Raw genomic sequence first — 19,944 nt, 5'->3', positions numbered from 1 at the left:
TGTGGCTGCACCAGAGGCTTGATTTCCAGCCGCTGGGCCATTTGCAGGCATGTGGAGAGCTCTAAGGCAAGTGCCCCTCAAGCAGCTAATAAATTGCTTAGGGAAAAGGCAGGGGGTGCCAGCTGGACCTGGCCCATGAACTGGCAATTAGGCACACTGGGTTATTATGACCAGAGAGAACTACTCTCAATTTACTCTTCTAAGGGATAACATTCAGTTATAGCTCAAGCAATGCTTCAGCATGTTGGGGGGGATGTTGAATCTTGTGTCTGAGGATTTTCAATAGTCTCCAGCTAGCAAAGATCCAAGACTGGGAGAATGTGCATATCCAGCACACCCATGTAACCCTACTGAAGCCAGGAGCAGCAGAGCAAGCTGATGATCTATCCTAAAAGCACAGAAACCAGGGAATAACCTGAATTGAACATGGGGTGATGAAAGGGAGTTTCTTAAGGAACTCAAGGGTTTGTCTGATTTTCAAAGCATCTGCAGAGACCATTTATTAAGCTGTGTGATGATTTTTCAGCCTCTGACAACTGGGAAGTGAAAGAATGGAAGTTGACAGAGTTGCTTGGAGCTTTGTGTTCTGATTTGGTTGTTTTTGTATATTCAGTTCTCTCACTGAAGAACACTTTTGCATCCTTGGGAGCCTGTGCAGCAGCACTGCTGGGGGATGTGGTACAGGAAGGCTCCAGACACTGCCACAGCCATTTCAAACAAGCAACAACCAACATACCCTTTCCTAACTGCTGACAAAAGAGATGAATCACACCAGCATGCTGTACATTGCCACCTAATTTGCCCTGAAAGGTGCTTTTCAATTATTTAGGAAAACCTATGATCAAGAATATTTAGTCATAGAAGTGTATTCTTTTTTGTCTACATTAGAATGTGGTATTAAATAATGTGCTGCTGTGAACTATTGAGCCCATCTCTGTAATACTGTGATGACTTCTCAGGGGTGAAACAGTGAAACCAGAAGGAAAATGCAGGCCTCAGACACCACTGAAATCAGGAGGAGGTACTAAAGAATTTGACAGAAAAACAGTAATATAATTTGCTGCTGCTTGTCATCAGCACCTCAGTCTGCTTGTCAGCTTGTAAGTCTGGATTGTTCTTTCATCCCCACAACAAAAGAATGTCACAAGGATTTCCTAAACATTGAAGAGTTCAGATGAAGGGAATCTCTTAAAAAATTTTATAGTACCTCGAAAAAGCTTGAAAATAGAATGGTTCTAGCAAAAACACATGCTCTTACTCACACACATACAAATTAAATAAAACAGCTTATGAGTGTTGGGCTTTGGACAAAAGTTTTGATTTTTTATTATAAAAACAGTGACATTTGAAATACTGAAAAATGTTGAAATAAAGCATAATTACAAAGACATCAAAACATTTACAAGCAGATATAGAGAAAAAAGCAGAAGAAATCTGTAGTCCACCAATCTTGTGAGCTTCTCTTTATCTCTTTTTTTTCTTTCTTTTTTGGATGACAGAGGTTATCTTCAATGCTAAGCAAAGGCCATGGGCAACATCCTGGCCCCAATGAGGTCAATTAATGTTTTCCATTGGCTTCAGAGATAGCAGAACTTTGTTCATTACCCACATACTCATTACCACATCTTCTAAACCCTTAAACTTGCTGTACCTGTTCCTCCAGCAAGGCCATGTATTTTCTTGTTATGCATCTATTCCAAACCAGTTACTTACCCAATAAAAGCTCTTTGGTCTGTTCAGTCCATTCATGAACTGCCAATATTTTACCTACACTGAGACACAAACACCAAGGTGTGCAGATCCTAGACAGTGGGCTGCTAAGTGGCATCAGTTAAGAGTATCCCTCCCCTGCCTGTCTGAAACAACCCTACTGTGCTAAATTTCAGTGCACACAGTACAGCTAACTACCCCAAAAATCACAGCACAAGAGAACTGCCCTTCAACATATAGCAGCTAAACTCTAAACACAAATACATTGCGGCAGTTAATTGCTTCTCTGAAGGGTACAGCTGATCTGACATCTATGCAACAGATCAAGGCCATCAGGGAAAAGTGTTGAGCTGCAAGTAAAGCTTAGACAAGCTGGGATCGGGGATCGGGGATGCAATGGCAGAAGCACAGAGCTCTCCTCTGGCTCCATGATGCAAACAGGAGTGCAGCTGTGGCAGTGTAAAGCCACGGACATCCCTGGTTATTCACTGTCCTAGTGAAGAGTTTCACAGCATCGGTCCAAAGCCTACAAATGTGCACACATTTAACATGCATTAGTAACTGTCCCCCACCATCTCCAAAGGCACAGAGTCAAATGCAGATGGAGATTTGAGAAAAACTATCTCATCCTTCGAGGCAGCACTTCTGGGATGGGTCAGGCACAGTCTCAGAACCATCTACCAGCTATGGAACACCCCCCAGCTACCACCAAAGCTGCAGCTCTTCTGGGGATAAAGGGCTTCTGCTTTTAGTGGTGTCAGTTCAGCATTATTTATAAACCACAGTATTCTATTGTAACACATTTTCCTCCATACTATGAGCTCTCTGACAAGGAGAAATACAAAACCTTCAATAAATACTAAACTGACTTAAAAACTTCATTTACAAATTTAGTTTATATTAGAATATTCAAGTGACAAAATTATAAAAAAACTTCCAAACATCAGATTAAGAAAAATGATTTTTAAAAGTTACCTCAGTCTACTATAAGTACAAATGCAACATGCTTTGGACATACAGACTTTAAACTTTAGCACATTATGAAATTCAAGGGGAAAAATGGGTTTAGACCATCCTTCCAAACAAGTTAAAAACCTCCTTTAGAACGTTCCTTGAGGAGCAAACTAGCTTAGTTGTTCCCTGAGGAGCAAACTAGTCTGATGTGGGGTAAAAAGTATAAATATGGCAAGGTAAGAGGCAAAAGTCTGACAAAAGCAGCCACCAAGGATTTAAAAGAGTTAGGAGGTTGGAGAATGATCCATGTTATTCTCCCTTTTTTTCTGAAGAGTGCTTCCTTCTGTACATTACTAGCCTGTCGATGAGCACCTCTGCAAAAATGCCAGAGGAGACCAGACTAGCTGGTGGATCCTCCATGGGACCAAAGTACAATCACAATCAGGTACAGCCCAACTACTTCTACAATGGCATAGAACACTGCAAGTTGACAAACAACGTGACAGCAAAAAACTGAAAGGACTTAATGTAACCAGTCAAACCCCATTCAACATCTTTTGATCGAGGGCAGCAGCTTGCAATGAACAGCCACTCTGTTTCAAAACCACCTCCTGTGCACAGCCTGCTCCCTCTCTCCGCTCTCTCACACACTCACGCTCTGGCTCACTGCTCCTCTTCTCTTCCTCTCGCTGGGAGCTCTCCCGGAGCCTCTCTTTGCCTGGGGCTCAGCGGCATCGCAGAAAGCAGAATCCTTGCAGCTCATTGGCATGTCTGCCCCATCAGGTTGGCACTCTGGCAGCTACACAGCTCTCTCAAGTCTCTTTCTTCATTTTCTTCCTCTTCCTCCTCTCCTTTTTTCCAGGTACACCTGCCATACAAACAACAGGCACAATGCACAAACCTTCCACATGCAATTGCATCCCTGAGAACTGTTGGCTTTTTGCCTGATGAAGAGGATTTAAGGGTTCTTAGATGTGTTTTACAAGGGCTACGTACTTTCAAGGGTAATTCAAAATCATGGGGAGGACTCAATGTTTTTAGTGGGCTCTAACTCATATTTGCTTCTGTTTCATGTTGAAAAGAGCTGTGCAAAAATTTTGGTCACCATATGCAATAGTAGCTTTTTTGTTTTGCTCGGTTACTCTGAGAGGAACAGGAACAGGTATTTGTCAGAATAGCCTCTGAGTAATACAGAGCCTTTCAAAGAATTAAAATATGCAGCTAAAGGAGAAGCATTTCACATATTCACTTAAAAATGCATTTGTAAACACTTCTTAAATTACACATTATTCTGAAAATTCATCAGTTGTGCAAAAACAATCACTTACCGTTATTGGGTGAATTATTAACAATGTCCAAGGATTTTTCGAAGGAAGCACTGACTGCATCACTGCTATCTTTTGTAGGTATCAAGTCCCTGGGGCCTTCCTCCATTCTTGTTTGCAAACCTTGCTGGGGCTTAATTGAAACAATATACTTCCCTAAGCATATGAGTTAAACGCAGCATATACAACTATAAAATATGAGAGAACATGCCATTATTGTGGGGCATTTAAAGAAACTGCAGGATAAATTAATTTTTACATGATTAGAATAGTTTGCCGTGTTATCTACCTACCTCTTATGTATTTGTTTTAGAGGGGATTAAAGTGTTGAAAATGTCTTTCAGTGTTATTTCTCCCCTTGCTTCCCCCAGTGAACAGAAGAGCAGCAAAATATACTGAGATGAAAGTACTGTCATTGTGTAGTGACACTGAAGAGTAAGATGTGCCCAGTGACTGCTAAATGACTAGAGTCCACAGAAACACTGGGTAGCACAAGGAGTGTGATGAGCAATTTTGTGGATCTAGCTTCATATGTAATTTCATTTTTTATGTCCAAAAAGGACATAAGAATGTATGGAAGCACTCTGGGACTGATAGGATGTCCTAATGATTATGTGGATTGTGGTCAGTGAGGTAGTTAAAACCTTTCCCTTAAAATAAGAGCATCAGGAGATCTGGGAGCAAAATTTTCTCAAGGATCATGAGGGACCACAGTGGGTGTGAGGGGAAGACAAATGATTAAAAAAAAAAAAGCAGCTGTACATGTCCAGAAAACATATTCTGTGACGAGCGAATGAAAGACAATTTGGACATTTCAGGCATTCCCCCCACAATTTCTCATTTCACTGAGCACCAATCACAGGCAAGCACTGGTCCAAAAGCCAGTCAACACTCTGTTCCTGTGCACTTCCCATCCCAAATGACCTGACATTCTCCACAGCCTTTCTCTGTTGCACTCTGAAACATTTTTAGTGCTAGAACAGTGGCCTTGTTTTATCTTCAATGCCTTTTGGGAACCACCTTTTCATTACTATTGATATGCCTGGGTGACCTTCAGCTACAGATGAAACACAGGCCAATTGTACACTAAATTTGGAGTGCATCTGGTTTTAATCATGGATGAAAAAATGTTTATGCAGATGCATTCCAAGTTTAGTGCACAACATTCTGTACTGCAAAATCAAAGCGTTTTGAAAATATGTTAGGGAATACCATGTTGCAAAACTCCACTGTTCACTGTCCTCTTAACTTCTTTTTATGGGAAGACAGGGAGAAAAGAGAAGAGAAAGCCAGAAGAGAAAGCCAGAGAGGAAGAAAAGTCTCCCTTAGGTCATCCTAACAGAGAAGAATCCCCCCTCTACTAATGGAAAACCAAACACTACTGTTGGAATACAAAATACTCACATGCCTCAGTCCAGCTCGACCCTTTGCTTCCTTCACCTCCATTTTCTTCTTCTTCCGTTGTGTTTTGCTTTCAGGTCCAGAAAGACAGAAACGAATGCCTGCTTTGCCTTTTGGCAAATCCTGAAAGTATCAGAGATTTTGTAAGAGGAGTCATGGGACAGCTAATTTTGTTTTTTTCAGGAAAACTGATTACCTCCAGGAGTGTGTGCTGACAGTGTACAAGTGGGCCTGTCTCTCTGGATAGGGTGCACACCTCAGCTGAACATGTATCTTTGCAAAGACCTCAGCCTGCTCTTCCCACTGCTGCCCGAAGGGAACACTTCCCTGGGCTTCTAGAAACCATTTAAACAGCAAGACTTCTGCTTCTACATCTCCACCCAAGATACCACTGTATCACTGTCACCAAACCCTCTTATCAGCAAACTTAAATAAATATGTCCTGGCTGCCAAAGATGCTGTGAAGGCTGTGCCAGCTCTGGACTCCACACCTCTTTTAAGGCCTGGGTATTTGAGAAGGTCAGCAGCAGTAGGGTGCAAACACCCAAGGTTTGCTGCTTAGGACAGTGATACCAGGGGGATGATGAACTCCCAGAACCAGCCAGCTCCCTCTAGCCCATCTCATGCCTGCTGCAAGTGTGCTCCCCAGCTCCAGCTATCTCAGACAGGTGAGGCAGGGACCATGCCAAGCACTTTCTCCCAGCATGAGAAAACCCCCACAACCGAAGGAGCCTGGCTCCAGGGCTGGACTGAAGACCCCAGCGTGGATGAGGCTGATGCCAGTGGACCAGGTCTCCCATGGCCATCAACAGCACTGCCTCACCTTCTTCTCATCCCTCGTCTGAGGATCCTCGTCTCCAGTCCAGTTTCCCCACTCCTCCGTGGGAGCTTTCCAGTCAGAGTCCAGGTCAATCACAGAAGGGTCACCTGTTAGGGCAAGCATACAAATGAGTTAGGTTCAAATTCATTCTACTTCCCAGCCTCACATGAGGCTGTAAAAATACCCGACATCTTCTTGCTTGCTCATGTGATATTTGGATGTGCATGCATGCATGTCTTAAATGTGCTAAAACATTTATAAATTTATTTTTAAAATGTATTAAGACATATACCTTGACTGCCAATTCACAATTAGTGACAGCACACTTCAGGACAGGAGAAAAATTAAAGAAGGGCAGAAAAGCACATACAAAACCAAAAGCCCTTCCAGCCTGCACTTCAAGAAAACAAGCTTTACAAAGCTAATAGTGTGGCTTGTCAAATATTTCCTTTTAAATTTATGAAGAAGGATTGAGGCATATCCAGAAACGCTGGCAGACACAGCAGACTCTTCCATTCACTGCAACACACCATCCTCTGGGCAATTATTCATATAGAAGAGTAATATTAACAAAGGATTTGTGCATTCATTATTGCTCTCATTGGTATCTTCTTTCTTACAAAAAATAGAACCAAGTACATTCTCAACTTCATCTTTCTTTTCTGTTTTCTTTTCTTGAATATAAGTCAGAAAAGCATCATCCCAGCACTGATTTCCAAACCTCCTTAAGATACAACTCTAAATAGGCATGAAATAGGGAACACCTACTCTGCATCAATTCCAATCATTTCATGGCAACTGGGCAAAAAACTTTTCAAAATCTTTTAGGTTTCTCTATGAGCATCTGGTACCTTTGAAAATCCGGCTGCAAGCCCTCAGCTGCCTCTCCACAAAGCACTGGCAAACTATCCTCAGTCAAGAAGGCAGAACAGACCAGTTTAATTCCTTCACCCAAACTGAATGAGGTGCAAAAAAGCAGATAAATCAGAATAAGATGTTGAAAGGACTACTTGATTATTTTTTAGCAATTTGAATGTGACAATCTTAAGTCTTATCCTAACAGGAAGAATGACTTTAAAAACACAATATATGTTTAAAAACATAATAATAACTCCTAGCTGATTACTTCTCTTAAAAAAAAAATCCCAAGCCGGATGGAAAAACTTTTACTTGAAGCAGGGCCAAAACCAAAAGCATGCTGGGAATGATAAAAGAAAATTGTTTCCAAAAAGTTGCTCTGACCAGTTTGCTGCCAAATGTTATAAACATGATTATAAACATTTTCAAGCTTCTCAGTTTAAAATCCATGCCCTCTATATAGACAGTATGTCTTTCATTCTTCAAAAAGGAAAGGAACAACTAATTTTGAATGCATTCCCCAATAAAATTCCAGTCCAAAACAGAATTCAGCATCCTGAGCTTCAACTCAGCAACTCTGCTGATGTATGTTCTTGTGGGTGTGCAAGCAAAACAGATCATAACTTAACACATGGAAAGCCACAACTGTTGTTTTCACCTTTTTAACTTCTGATATCTCAAAAAGTGCATTCATGTATATACTTCTAAACATGAAAACAGTTTTGATGGCAAACTGCCTGCAATGGGCCTACGTTAATGCTTCACCCTTGTCACATGTGGGCATGAAACTCTGCCAGTCAGTGGTGACTCTGCCTCATCTCAGAAACACTCTTCCCAAAGTATTGTGTCCCAGGGTTGTTTAAAATCAACTCAGACTAAAATTAAGGACAATATAAGATTCTTTAAAATTTGCTGGATTTGATGGGGAAATCGGATTAAATGTACTTATCCCAAAGGTCTGATTAAATGTACTTATCTCAAAGCTCTGACTTAAAATCTCTTCTCTTGTGTAGCATATTTCCCTTCAGTGACATCTCCCACAGTGTCCTTAAACTTTGAATACTCTCTAGTATTTTTAAATCTGATTCTCCTTGGGTCATCAATTATCTCACAGGCCAAAACTGATCAGTAATTTCTGTGAACATAAATACTAAAAGGAATGTGCCATGCAGCAGCATGTCCCCCTGCTCCCCATATCACCTCTAACAGAGGTGATATCTCTCTTAGCACCAACACAGACCAACATCTTAGCAATTCCTGCTGTTCATTTTTACAAAAGCAATGCTGTTAAATGTCATTTTCCAGCTAAGTTCTTTCTTGCATCCCGTGCCAGTCATCCAGCAAACTCCACCCAGACAAAGCGGTACTTGTCTGTTGGCAGCAAACATTTGCAGAGTGCATTTCAAGGCCAAGGTGGTTTCCATGTACCCCAAGCAATGAAAACACTTTTAGATCCTGAAAGGCACAACATTGAAGGTGTCTTCAGAAATCAGGGAGGCTGCCAGCACCTCTGCAGGCAGAAAGTCCATCCCAGCACCAACTACTTGAACGTCCTTTGTCTCCAGTCTCTCTCCTGTGTAAGGAGGAGCGGACAGGGAGCAGGGGGGTGTTGGGAGCAGGCAAACAGGGCCCCACAGCAGCAGGATCTGGTCAAAGGGACAGCCAGCAACTCCTCTGCGCTTGCTGATAGATAGGGTGGAGTACAGCACTGTACAGGCTGAACCTAGATATCTGGCCTGGAAAATGAAACTGGAAAGTACTGCAGCAAAACTCAGTCTGTATCACCAAGAAGGGGATTAAAAATTTTCTAATCTGGAGTTGTACATTTGGATTCTAATCCACCAGCGTCTCTCTTGGCATGCTGTCACAAAATATCGGCAGCAGAAACTTAAGGGAGGTTCATCTGACAGGTCAAACCCCTCAGTAGGCTGTGTATTGTCCATGGCAGCGAGCTTTTCTGTGGCTGCTGTAGAAAACCCATCCCTTTGCAAAGGGCAGTTTACTGTGTTATGAACACAATCCTAACCCAAATCCTTGCCAACTCATCACTTGTAGACTAAGTGTAATACATTCAGTTGAAATGGGTAGATAATTTCCAGTCTAAAGCTTGAATTTATGTGTTACAGGTCAATAGCTGGGTGGAAGAATCCCTTATTTGGCACCTTCCTTCAGCATAATTCAGCAGAGGCAAAATATCAAATAAACCTCAGACTGAAGACTTCTTTTAGTGGAAAAAAGCCACTGATTCCCATAAAACAAAGGAATTACAATTGATTCTAACTCTGGAACAGAAGGAAGGTTGGGAGTCAGGAGACACAGAACTTTTCTTAAGGTTATGGGGAAATTTTGCTTTGGCAATCAAGAAGGATTCACTGGGAGGATGCCAAGACACAGATAAAAAATTACTCTCATGGCCATGAGCTGTTGCATTTGCAAAGCAGAATGTGGATTTTCTGAGATTGCACTGCGCTGTTGCCAAAGCACAGGTCCACTGCACTTGGAAGCAGATGCATGGGATAAAATTAGTATTCCCTTGCCTTGGAACCAGACACAAATGCTCTAAAACAGCCCAGCCCTCACTGTGTGGGTTACATGTTTTATAAGAGCAAAACCAGCCACAGCTTGCAATGCATTCTGTGGGACAGCAAAGCTCAAGTACATAAATGTCACCAAAGGGGCAGTGGCAGATGTGTGGCATAGGTACACAAAGGGAGTATTAGGAAGCACATGCAAGTAAAGCTTCCAAGGCAGAGGCAGGAGGATCAAGAACAACCCTGCAGAAGAAGCAAGAAAGGCACCTGGTGAAAGCAGAGCACTTCCTGGGCTCAAAAATGAAGTGAATTATGTCAGGACTGGAAGAGGTTCAGCCCCCTTTCTTTCTCTTTGTGACAGGAATTAAAAGTATGCAAACATTAATGATGAGTAGGGAAAAAAGATGATGAACAAAGCTTCCCACTTTGGGACCCTCTTCCCTCATGGCAGAATCCTGGCCACCTCATCCTGCTGGTGGGACTGCTGGGTCTGCAGCTATCAGTGCTGACCATGTGGCTTCAGCTCCAAGACACTGAATGCCCCCAGCTAACAAAGGCTTAGAGTTTGAATATGCAGAGACAATGACCGATGACAGAAAGAGAATTTCAGAATCAATGAGGTTGGAAATGGCCTCTGGAGATTGTCTAGTCCTACCTCATGTCTCTCAGAGGGCTCAGCTACAGCAGGTTTCTCAGGAATGCAGCAAAGTTTTGAATATTTTGAAGGGTGGAAAGTCTGCAACCTCTCTGGGCAAACTGTTTTGTTGCCTGACCACTCTTCCCATAAAAAAAACCTTTCACTTATGGATAAGTGGAAATTCACTTCTTACTCATTTGCCTGTTCCCCAGTCTCCAGGCCATGACCCCATCAGGTGCTCATACACAGGCATGGCTGGACCTTCTCCAGTATAACCCTGACTGTCTTGTACTGGGAGCCTAGAAGTGGACACAGGACTCCAGATGTGACAATAATTGAGAATTAACCACCAGCAAGCGTGTATCATTAATGAATGTGACAGGAGTCACAAACAAACAGGCGTGTGTTGTTTGGAAACTAGCCTGAGAGTCTTTTAAATATTCCAAAAGTGACTGCCTAGTTCCCTTTACCACTATCTCCCTCTCTCCCTCTGTGTATATATGCTTTCAGTTGTGCCAACACTTAAATCTCAAGCCTTTTGTAAGTGAGGGTGTTATTATTGCTGGTACTTCACAAAAAGATAACCCAAGGTGGAGCAGGGAGCAGGCCAAGGCAGCTCCACCAGCCAGGCCAGAGGCAGGAGTCCAGCATCCCTCCTTTGGCTGTACCAGCCCAGCACAGAACAAAGAGACTCATTACATGTACTGCTCTGGATTCGATAAAATGACCCCAGGTCATGTTCAGGCTATGAATGTTTTTTTTTTTTTTTTTTTAAGTTCCCAAGCCTGCAAGAGCTAACATGCCATGTTTAACTGTCTAAGAGCTCATTTTGCTTGCAGCACCAACCTTAATGCCAACCATTACCTCATCTAAATTCAGGGAATACATGTTCTTGAAGCACCCCTCCTCTGCATCAATAGCAAGGCTGATGATTCAAAGGAAAAAAAATACCAGGACAAAAAAGCAAGCTGTAAGACAGACTGAAACCTCTAAACACTTCTGCTCTGATGTTTGCAGAAGCAAGATGCTGAATGTGCTCCTGACATTCTACTCTCAGACAGATATGGAGCTCCAAAAGCTTGGCTTTGCAAGTGCAGATCAAGCCCAGAGTGTGCCAAGTCTGACATGTGCTAAATGTAGTGCAAGGGAATGTTGCTGAAGAGCTGCCCACTCTGCCTCCCTCCATCCCACGTGGGCACGACAGGGCTCCAAAGTTGGAAAGGGCCAGGCACCCTTTGCAGCAACGCAGAGGTAAAGAAACACAGCACCAAGGGAAGAGAAGGCTCAGGGCTGGGAATTTTGTTTTTATTCTTTTTAAAGCAAACTGTGTTATTTATAAAATCACAGCCAAAATGATGCATCTGCTGCAGAGCTTCAGTTACCGCTGGGCAGAGAAGCAAGACAACCACAATCTTTTCTCCTTAATGCATTCCACCTCTCTGGGTTCTCCTGCAGTTAAGCAATCAGAGCAGCTAGAGCACAAAGAGGTTTGCTCAGCTCATCAGCCATCATTCCTGCAAGAGCAGGGAAAGGCTTCCCAACAACAGAGGTATATATAAATACTTCACTCGATCCTGGCCAAAAGGTCAAGAGAAAAGGTCATCTAATACCCACACTGGTCATGCCAAATTATTCCAGCCACTCAGGACCCATGCTCATCTTTCTTTTAAAACTAAAAAAAACACCCATAAGCAGTCATAAAAAGACTGAAATCCTGACTGCCACAATGCACTGGAGTTGTATTCTGCATCTGGGTTCAGGGCATTTCCAAGCAAATTTAAAATTTTGGCAAAGGTACATGGAGCTTGAAAAGCACCCTGTCCTCCCATGGCTCTCCCCCAGCCACCCCACTGAGCCCCGGCTGCAGCTGCCTGGAAAAGGCCCACTCAGCTCCACCTTCCCACACAACCATGGGAGGGAGGGACGGAGGGAAACACAATGCTTCAGTTATGAAAACCAAACAGCTTTGAACTCGTTTCACAAATTCAGTAATCTGAGTTGACTGCTAGCACATGGGGCTTTTTGAAATGCAGAGCCCATCCTGCTGCCCCTGGCTCAGGAAGTCCCTGACCCGCTCTGTGCAGGGTGTGGGGAGGGATTGCCCTGTGCATGCCCTGTTCCTGTGCTTATCTGCCTGCAGCTGACAGCGGTGCACTGCTGGAGAGCCTGCAGACAGCCCCCTACAGCTGCTGCTGCTGCCCAGGAGCTCTAGTTACACTTTGCACCACTACGTAAGCACCAAAACAGACTGTACCTACTGCATTATTTGTTTTTCTTCTGAGGGAAAACAAATTAAATGCACTTTCTTGCCCTTCTCAAGGGTTCCACATGGTCGACTGCTGCCCTGACTGAGCTCACAGCAGCTCTGGGCACCTGCTCAAAACCAGACCCAAACGGGATTTCTCCCTGACCAGCAAATGAGCCATATGGGAAATGGACCCTGATGTCTGAGGCTTAGGGAATGGACAGAGTTCCTGCATTGGTGCACTTGTCTGTCTACAGAAAAAAGGCAAAGAGACGTACCCTGCCCCTGCCACGCATCATCTGCTGGGAGGAAAGTCGAGCTGCCATGCCAACAGCATCTGGAAGGACTGTCCTCAGATGATTTACTCTTCACGTTATCTGCACAAAGGAAAGCATCTTCATTAAAAAATTAAACCAAAAAAGCCCAAATCCCGAACCTAAAAGATAATCACATAGGTATATTCACATTATTAAAACCAATTAATCATGCCTCTGTCTGCTCACTATGTCGCAATGCCTGGATGTTATGTAATTTAAGCCACACATTAATCTATGTTTCTCATCACTGTGGATTTATTAACAAAGGCCGGACGAGGACACTACATGCATAAGTTATTTAAAGCAACTCACTCAGGAATGGCTACACTAACAACATTCCGAAAAGTAAACTTCTGGCACATCTCTGTTGGGGACCTAAGGAGGGAGCTGTAGTTCCTGCAGAACAAAAGCCAAATCCAGAGTATCCAGCTCCAACTCCCACCACCTTCAGTGAGAAGGCTTCTGCTCAAGCCAACAGAAATCCATAATTACCAAACTAATTGCTCCATGAAAGAGCACAGGTGAGAGAGCTGCTGGAGAAAAAAGTTGCTTTGATGATTACTTTCAGTAACTAAAGCAACCAGTAGGATTCACATGCCCCCCTGAATGACTCCCCTTGGCCCCTTTCTAAGATCTGTACATAACATACTAGGGTATTCTTCAAATCTTTCATAAATCAGGGTTTTTTTGACATCTCTGACTTTTCCTTTCTTCCTTTCACCTAATGAACTCTGAAGTTGATGCAGTTGTGTATCAGTTTGGTGATTTGCTGCATAAAAGCAGATATTAGAAAGTATTTCTCCTTGTTGAGTACTAATACATTAGGAACTGCTTGAATCGACTGACAAAGTGTTGGAAAACAGATGGTTAAATATGGTATGCGTTATATTAATTGCCTTATCTGGCTTTAGAAGCTGATTTCAGCGTTCTGACTAACATCACACACTCTGTTTTGTGCACAGATATCTATATGTATCTATGCTTGTCTTTAGCATCTCTAACAGATTCAGGACCAGACTCTGCATTCATCATCCAGCTAAACTTTCAGTCAAATGTGAGTTTCTGGTAGGCAGGGAATTTATGAACTAGGGGAACTTGCAGTCAATCAGTGAAGACTGACAGTTGCAAAGAAGCAAAGTGAAAGCTAGAAACGAGGCTTAACTCAATGCAAAACGAGGAGATGCTCCATCCTTCTCAAGGCCACGCATGGAGGGGCTCAGGCAGGAAATCCCTCACTGTGCTGGATGAGAAGCTGCTGGCTAGGCAGCCTCTAACACAGCCTTTCCAAGCTGCACATTCACTCCCTCCCTCGGTCTGAAATTCTTTGAATTTGTTGGTTATCAGAGCACAACAGAAACCTTCTGTGTGAGTCAACCTAACAGAAAGAATCTGCAGGGGAGGCAGTATTTTTTTTTAAATTTATTCCAAGATGAGTACGTGAATTTGGAAAGCGCTCAATAAAAGGTTCTGATGTCGCTCCCTAAAACACTGGTGTGCTGGATTGCAGATGCAAGCAAGCTGTGCAAGGGAGAGTGACTAATGAGATGTGGCTCCAGGGGAGAAGACCCATGTGTGATCAATGAGAGCCCTCTTCAGCCAAGCAGCTAAGAAAGTGATAGAAGAATTCAGATAGAAGTACAACGAGAGGCCACTTACCTAAATCCCTCGAGAGATCTGACAATGTCCCAAAGGTCACAGGACAGGATTTTACATCTGCAATATCCCATGTTCCTGAATTTAAAATGCAAACAAACAGTAGCCCAAAATCTGATGTTATGTTCACAATTTTTACCTCATGCTCCCAAGCTCATTACAGCCCTTCCACGTTCACTTCATTCCAAACCTACATCCATTGCTGTTGCTGGACAAGCATCAAGCAAGGAGAAATCACCTTTATGGACAGAGAGAGTCCAGCCCCATCACCATGTACACCTTCTCAGACTTCTAACATGCATGTCACACCAGCATGGCACTTCTCTGGACTTAAATTCCTCACTCATCTGAATTGATACCCTTTATGCACTGCTGGCAAAGTTGTCATCATGTATTGGAATTTGGCCTTTTGAAAGCATTAGAGTAAAAATGGTACTAATGTCCTCCCCCATCAACCCTGTACTTTGCAAGAAAAGGACTCTAGCAGAGAAGGCAACTTACATGAGGGCAACCTAAGAGCATTTTCTGAATCATCAGAGTACTGGATTACTGCTACTGAAGGTGAGTCATCATGTGGCCTGATTCAATTCAGCCACCATGTTCAATTAATCACTGAGAATGTAGTCAAAATCAAATGCTTTTGATTTAGGAATACCCTGCCTTTTCCTTTTTTGAAATACACAGATATACCCTGCAGCCTAACTCTGGCCATGTGTGAGCATCCTCAGAAGGCAAGGCTTTGGTTGTAAAAGACACAAATAATACCTGTGGGTGGAAAACAGCTTGCACCCAGCAGGTAGTCTACAACACAAAGAATTCCTGCCATAAGGACCCCTCTTTTCACATTGCTGGGAAATAAATGACACCTAGCAGGGTCCAAGGGGGGTGGACAACACTGTGTGTGCAGGATAAATGTCGATGGGGCTGAACTCTGATGAGAACACAGCAATTTCTGAAGCCTCCCCTCGGCAATATTTGAATGTCAACACTCACCTACATTGGAGAAAACATCATCTTCTGACCTAGAGGGTGCCGATTCTTCCCGTAGGGCTCCTGAGCCCTTCAGCACAGTCCCACACTCTGCCTTGCCAAAGAAAGCACCTTTTCCACCACCACCAGTGTCCTCTGTGAGTGGCCACGCCGCTCCCTTCTCGTCCCAGTCAAAGGCTGGCTCAACCGCTGAGCTACCCAGAGATGCTCTGCTGGGGTCTTCTCGGGAATAAACATTACCACAGGATCATCATTATTTTTAATTACAAGGAAGAGTTTGTTCAGGAGAGAAAACAGAACAAAGCCTGATCTAAACCCATCAATTTCCAACTGAAATTATTTACAGACATGGTGGCAGCAAAACGCAGCTCCTGGGATGGGACACTGAAGTGGAAAACAGGATGGCCAATGTGAGAAGGATGGCACCACAGCAGCCGTGGGCATCCCTCCCTGGAGAGGAGGCTGCTCAAGGCGTCCAGGGTTCTGCTGGGGGCCCAGAACAGTGAAGGGAGAGAAAGAGAACAGCTGGACCTCCAAGAAAAAAGAAAGCAAACCTCTTGGATGTTGGTTGTTTAAGGCTGTTAGAGAAATCAGTGCAGGCATATGAATATTTTAAAAAATGACAGTTATCTTCAACATTTTTGTTCCAAAGGACTCCTCAAGTGTTTTACGACTCCAGCCTTCAGAATAGCAAAGCATTTTCTGGAGCTCTGGTGAGGAGGAGACCACTGCTGACACCAACTCCACCTTCACATACCTTAATGGTGATGCTGCTCTTTCTCCCCTGCCAGGGAACTGCAGCCAGCACTCGGCAGGGTTAGGTCTTCTTCCTAGATCAGATCTCACTACTCTGCCAGCATGATCCAGGATTCAGCATTCTGCACAGCCCAGGCTGCAGGACTGCACCAAAGACTTCTGGTGCTTCAAATGAGACTTGGAGCTCCCTTTCCTGAGTCAGCAAAGCCCTTAACACCTGCATGACCTTAGGGTTAATCCCTGTGGGGTTTGCATGTGGAGCTGGCACCACTGATGACAACAGTTCAACTTACATGAAGAAAGAAATGTGGACCCATTTACTGGAGAGAAACTGGTGACCTGAGCACCTCTATAAATCAAGACTCAAATATCTAAACTCTTGATATTTAACGCTATATAATCCAAATGATAGATAAGGTGGTCCCAAGGTGTCTGTATATTTTTCTGTTGAAATTTCCTGTTCCCTTACGCTTCAATTTTAATAGAGCACCTGAGTGCACTTTAAAAGCCTTATTTAAGCAGACAGTGCACTAACTCACATATATCCAGCTAAATCTCCTAATCCAGCTATGTCTCTCCAGTATCCCAACTCCTATCTTAGCTTCTAAATTACTCGAATATTATAAACCTAAAGGTTATTTTGATCATTTTATCACAGATAATGAAAATACTTCCAAATGTCTTAATTCCATGATCTGCTTTCATATAGTGGTTATTACATATAACCACTATGATATCTGCTGTATGATTAGCAGAAATGTATATAGGCATAAGTGCACAGCAAACACCTTGAAATCCCCAGAGAAAAAATGTGGAGTGAGCACAAAGTGTTGTTTCATTCTATCTCATTAGGATAAGAGTACATTCCTATTACAGTATTAATATGTACAATCCTGACTAAAATACCTGTTTGGAACTGAGAAAATTATTTGTGATTTTATACGTCCATTATCAGAAAACCTCTGTCAAGCCATGAAAAAGGAACAAGCCCACATGACACCAAGCCTTTAGCAGATCTATGATCTAACAGACATCTGCTTTCAAAGTCCTGTGGGTAATGCTGTGTGCTCTGCTGTGTGTTTTAATGAGAACATGGAGTATAAGGCAAGCTCCCAAGTAAAAGCTCCCAAAGCTGTTTTTTCTTAAGTAAATAGCCTCGGTGAGTGCATGGATTTTGCTGCCAAATGATGAATAGAGCAAACAGACACTGGTGTGTGGGGAGGGGTAACAAGCCCAGCCAGATCACGTGTGCAAATTGAGCCTGTACATTTACCTTTTTGTTTCAGCCTTTCCTTCCTTAAGTGTCTCTTTTCACGGCTGCTGATCTTGGTCTGCCAAGCCCCTACAACAGAGAGCAAAGTTCATTTTTAAGCTATCAAACAACTTTCTTCATAGCCTTTACTGCTTAGCACCAAGGTAAGTAGCCATCTGAAAGTTTCTGATGCTGGCTGTAAAAGAAGCATCAGATCTCATGCAGCACGTCCCCCGTGTGCAGCCTTTGCTTCCTCTGCAGAGATGCTACATAAGAAATCCCCATCACAGACCTGTCTGTTGTGTCCTGACTCACATAACTGCAATTCTTCTGTCCTGTGTGTCAGCCTGAGGTGACACCCATTCCCTTGGGGGAGATATCACAGCAAAGCATCAACCACCTTATATATCTGACTGTGGGGAGAAGTTAATGAAAATCTTAACCATTAAATAAGGCTTCAATTTACTGGGTTCCTCTAGCCCTAAGACTTGTTCTGCAATGTGGACACCCTCTCCCACTCAGCTGCTTTACACACACATTCATTCACACCCATGGGGCCACATCCTGTCTCCATCCATGCTCTCCATGACCCAAGAAGTCAGAGGAGGTGCTGGCAAAAATGGTAAATGAAGGGAAAAACACAACCCCTGGGGCTGACCAAGACACTTCCTTTCTCTGAAGCATCCCTGAAGAACACATGAAGCATCTCTGAAAAATACATTAAACAGTTCAGCTGGCTCATCCATTCAAAAAATTACAGATCTGTTTGCAGAAAGCCTCTGCTGTGTCCCCTTCTCCCCCAGCAGCCTCACAGGCCCCAGGAAGGACTCTGGTCCAACAGCAGCAAGGGCTTCTCTTGCTCTCACCACCACACTAATCATATTGTAATCTTTTAAGCCCAGAAAAGCTTAGAATTTGTTGTTTTCAGTGCAACCCTTGATGGGGGGAGGCAGAGAGGGGCTCATGGGATGCAATGTATTTTCCAGTGAAATTCTAGCTGCCTGAGCCTTGCTGGATTCTGCCAGATTTCTCTGCAGATCTGCTTGCAAACAAAGGTCTTGGCTCTGCTCACCGGTGTGCCACAACTTGGCTGTGAATTGCCCCAGCACCTTTACCAGCCTCAGTCATGGGCACAACAGTGTGCTGCTCCATCTGTGTATCAGCATGGCAGAGACAGGATTAGGGGAAGGACCCCGCTGAGCACTGGGCCTCTGACCACTTCAGAGATCCTTCCTCACCTGCACATTTGCCTTCCCTGTGTACACAGTCGAGACCTGGGGAGTGTGGCAGGAAAGCACATGGCCCCTTGTCAGAGACTGAAATTTTATGGCTTAAACATTTTTATGAAGGACTTTTCCCATTATAGAAAAAGTGCATAATGAAGCTGCACCACCAAAGCCCATCTTGGATGGGCCTCCTGACTGAAACCCTGGACTGCGAGTTAAACCCACAAGGCAACTTGAGATAAGGAAAGTGACACTTGTTCAAAGCATCTGGAAGAGCACCCACGGCCCCGCACAACACCTGCTTCGAGGTGGAGGCCACAGCCCCAGGTTTATCAGCTGCCAAGCTCACACAGACCCTGCACCAAAGGGGGGACGAGGAAAGGTTTTGGGTGTGTGGCACAGCCTCTGGCCAGAGGCAGTGAGTGCCCACCCTCTGCTGTGCAGACCAGCTCAGCTGTGTGTGGATATTCTCAGTTCAGTCAGAGAGAAAAATAGAAGGTTTTCTAACCAGGCAAGAGCCTGGGAGACAGTTGGGAAAGAATGTAAATAATTCTCTAATCTATCTTGCTGTTCACATTGTTTATAGATATGTTCTGCCACCGTGCGTCATTCACTGCACACCAACGGTGTGAGATGTTTTTACTCTAAGACCAATGAAATTAGTCTGCACGATATTCCCTATAAATAGAGCGGTGCATTTGAAATAAATCAGAGTTCATTTTCTTGCCTTCGACTTGAAGTAATTTTGTTCCCGTCCTGCTCTACAGCAACAGCTGTGGGGCCCCTTCACCCCAGGAAAGCCACATCTAAGGGACATCCATGTGAGGGACAGCAGACGAGGGGTCATGGTCCATCAAAGGCCCCTCCCAAAGGAGTCCCCAGACCCTGCACCAGAGCACTGCACGTGAGGCAAGAGATCCACAGTGTTGCAAGGGACAGTGTCAAACCTGCCCCATCAGGGGAGGCACATGGGCATTCCCACCTGCCCAAATGTATATTAATCCAAGGGATTCTATACTGTAAGGCAGGGGACCCTCACCACCAAGAAGACCAGATGGAGGGAAGCAACAAGGCATCATTGGAACCCATGGAGGGGTGATACATTTCTAATCTTTATCACTCTCCCTGTTCCCCCACACACCTCTTTTTCTGTTTTTCTTTCTTTCTTTTCTCTTTCTTTCTCTTAGCCTCTTTTACAAATAAATAAAATATATAAAATTTTTTTGAATCACATTTTTTGGGTATATTCAAATCTTCCAGGGTTAGATT

The 19,944-nt window shown here is 43.7% G+C and overlaps 1 protein-coding gene across 1 annotated transcript in view; it reads right to left on the bottom strand.

Annotated features, from left to right (window-relative positions):
* Window positions 1-1,302: 1,302 nt before the first annotated feature.
* Window positions 1,303-19,944, bottom strand: part of LOC137470250 (protein LYRIC-like) — a 31,052-nt gene continuing 12,410 nt past the window's right edge. Inside the window, exons 4-11 of the mRNA XM_068183386.1 lie at window positions 17,471-17,539; window positions 15,445-15,660; window positions 14,455-14,529; window positions 12,760-12,858; window positions 6,214-6,317; window positions 5,394-5,513; window positions 3,993-4,122; window positions 1,303-3,532 (exon numbers count right to left, since the gene is read on the bottom strand). Of these exons, the coding sequence (XP_068039487.1) occupies window positions 3,477-3,532; window positions 3,993-4,122; window positions 5,394-5,513; window positions 6,214-6,317; window positions 12,760-12,858; window positions 14,455-14,529; window positions 15,445-15,660; window positions 17,471-17,539 (869 nt within the window). The 3' untranslated portion in view covers window positions 1,303-3,476. The remainder of the gene's footprint in view (window positions 3,533-3,992; window positions 4,123-5,393; window positions 5,514-6,213; window positions 6,318-12,759; window positions 12,859-14,454; window positions 14,530-15,444; window positions 15,661-17,470; window positions 17,540-19,944) is intronic.

Source organism: Anomalospiza imberbis, chromosome 3, assembly GCF_031753505.1.
Source record: "Anomalospiza imberbis isolate Cuckoo-Finch-1a 21T00152 chromosome 3, ASM3175350v1, whole genome shotgun sequence".
Classification (NCBI taxonomy): Eukaryota; Metazoa; Chordata; class Aves; order Passeriformes; family Viduidae; genus Anomalospiza; species Anomalospiza imberbis.
The sequence above is the reverse complement of the archived record's forward strand: the minus strand, read 5'-3'. Positions and strand labels throughout refer to the sequence as shown.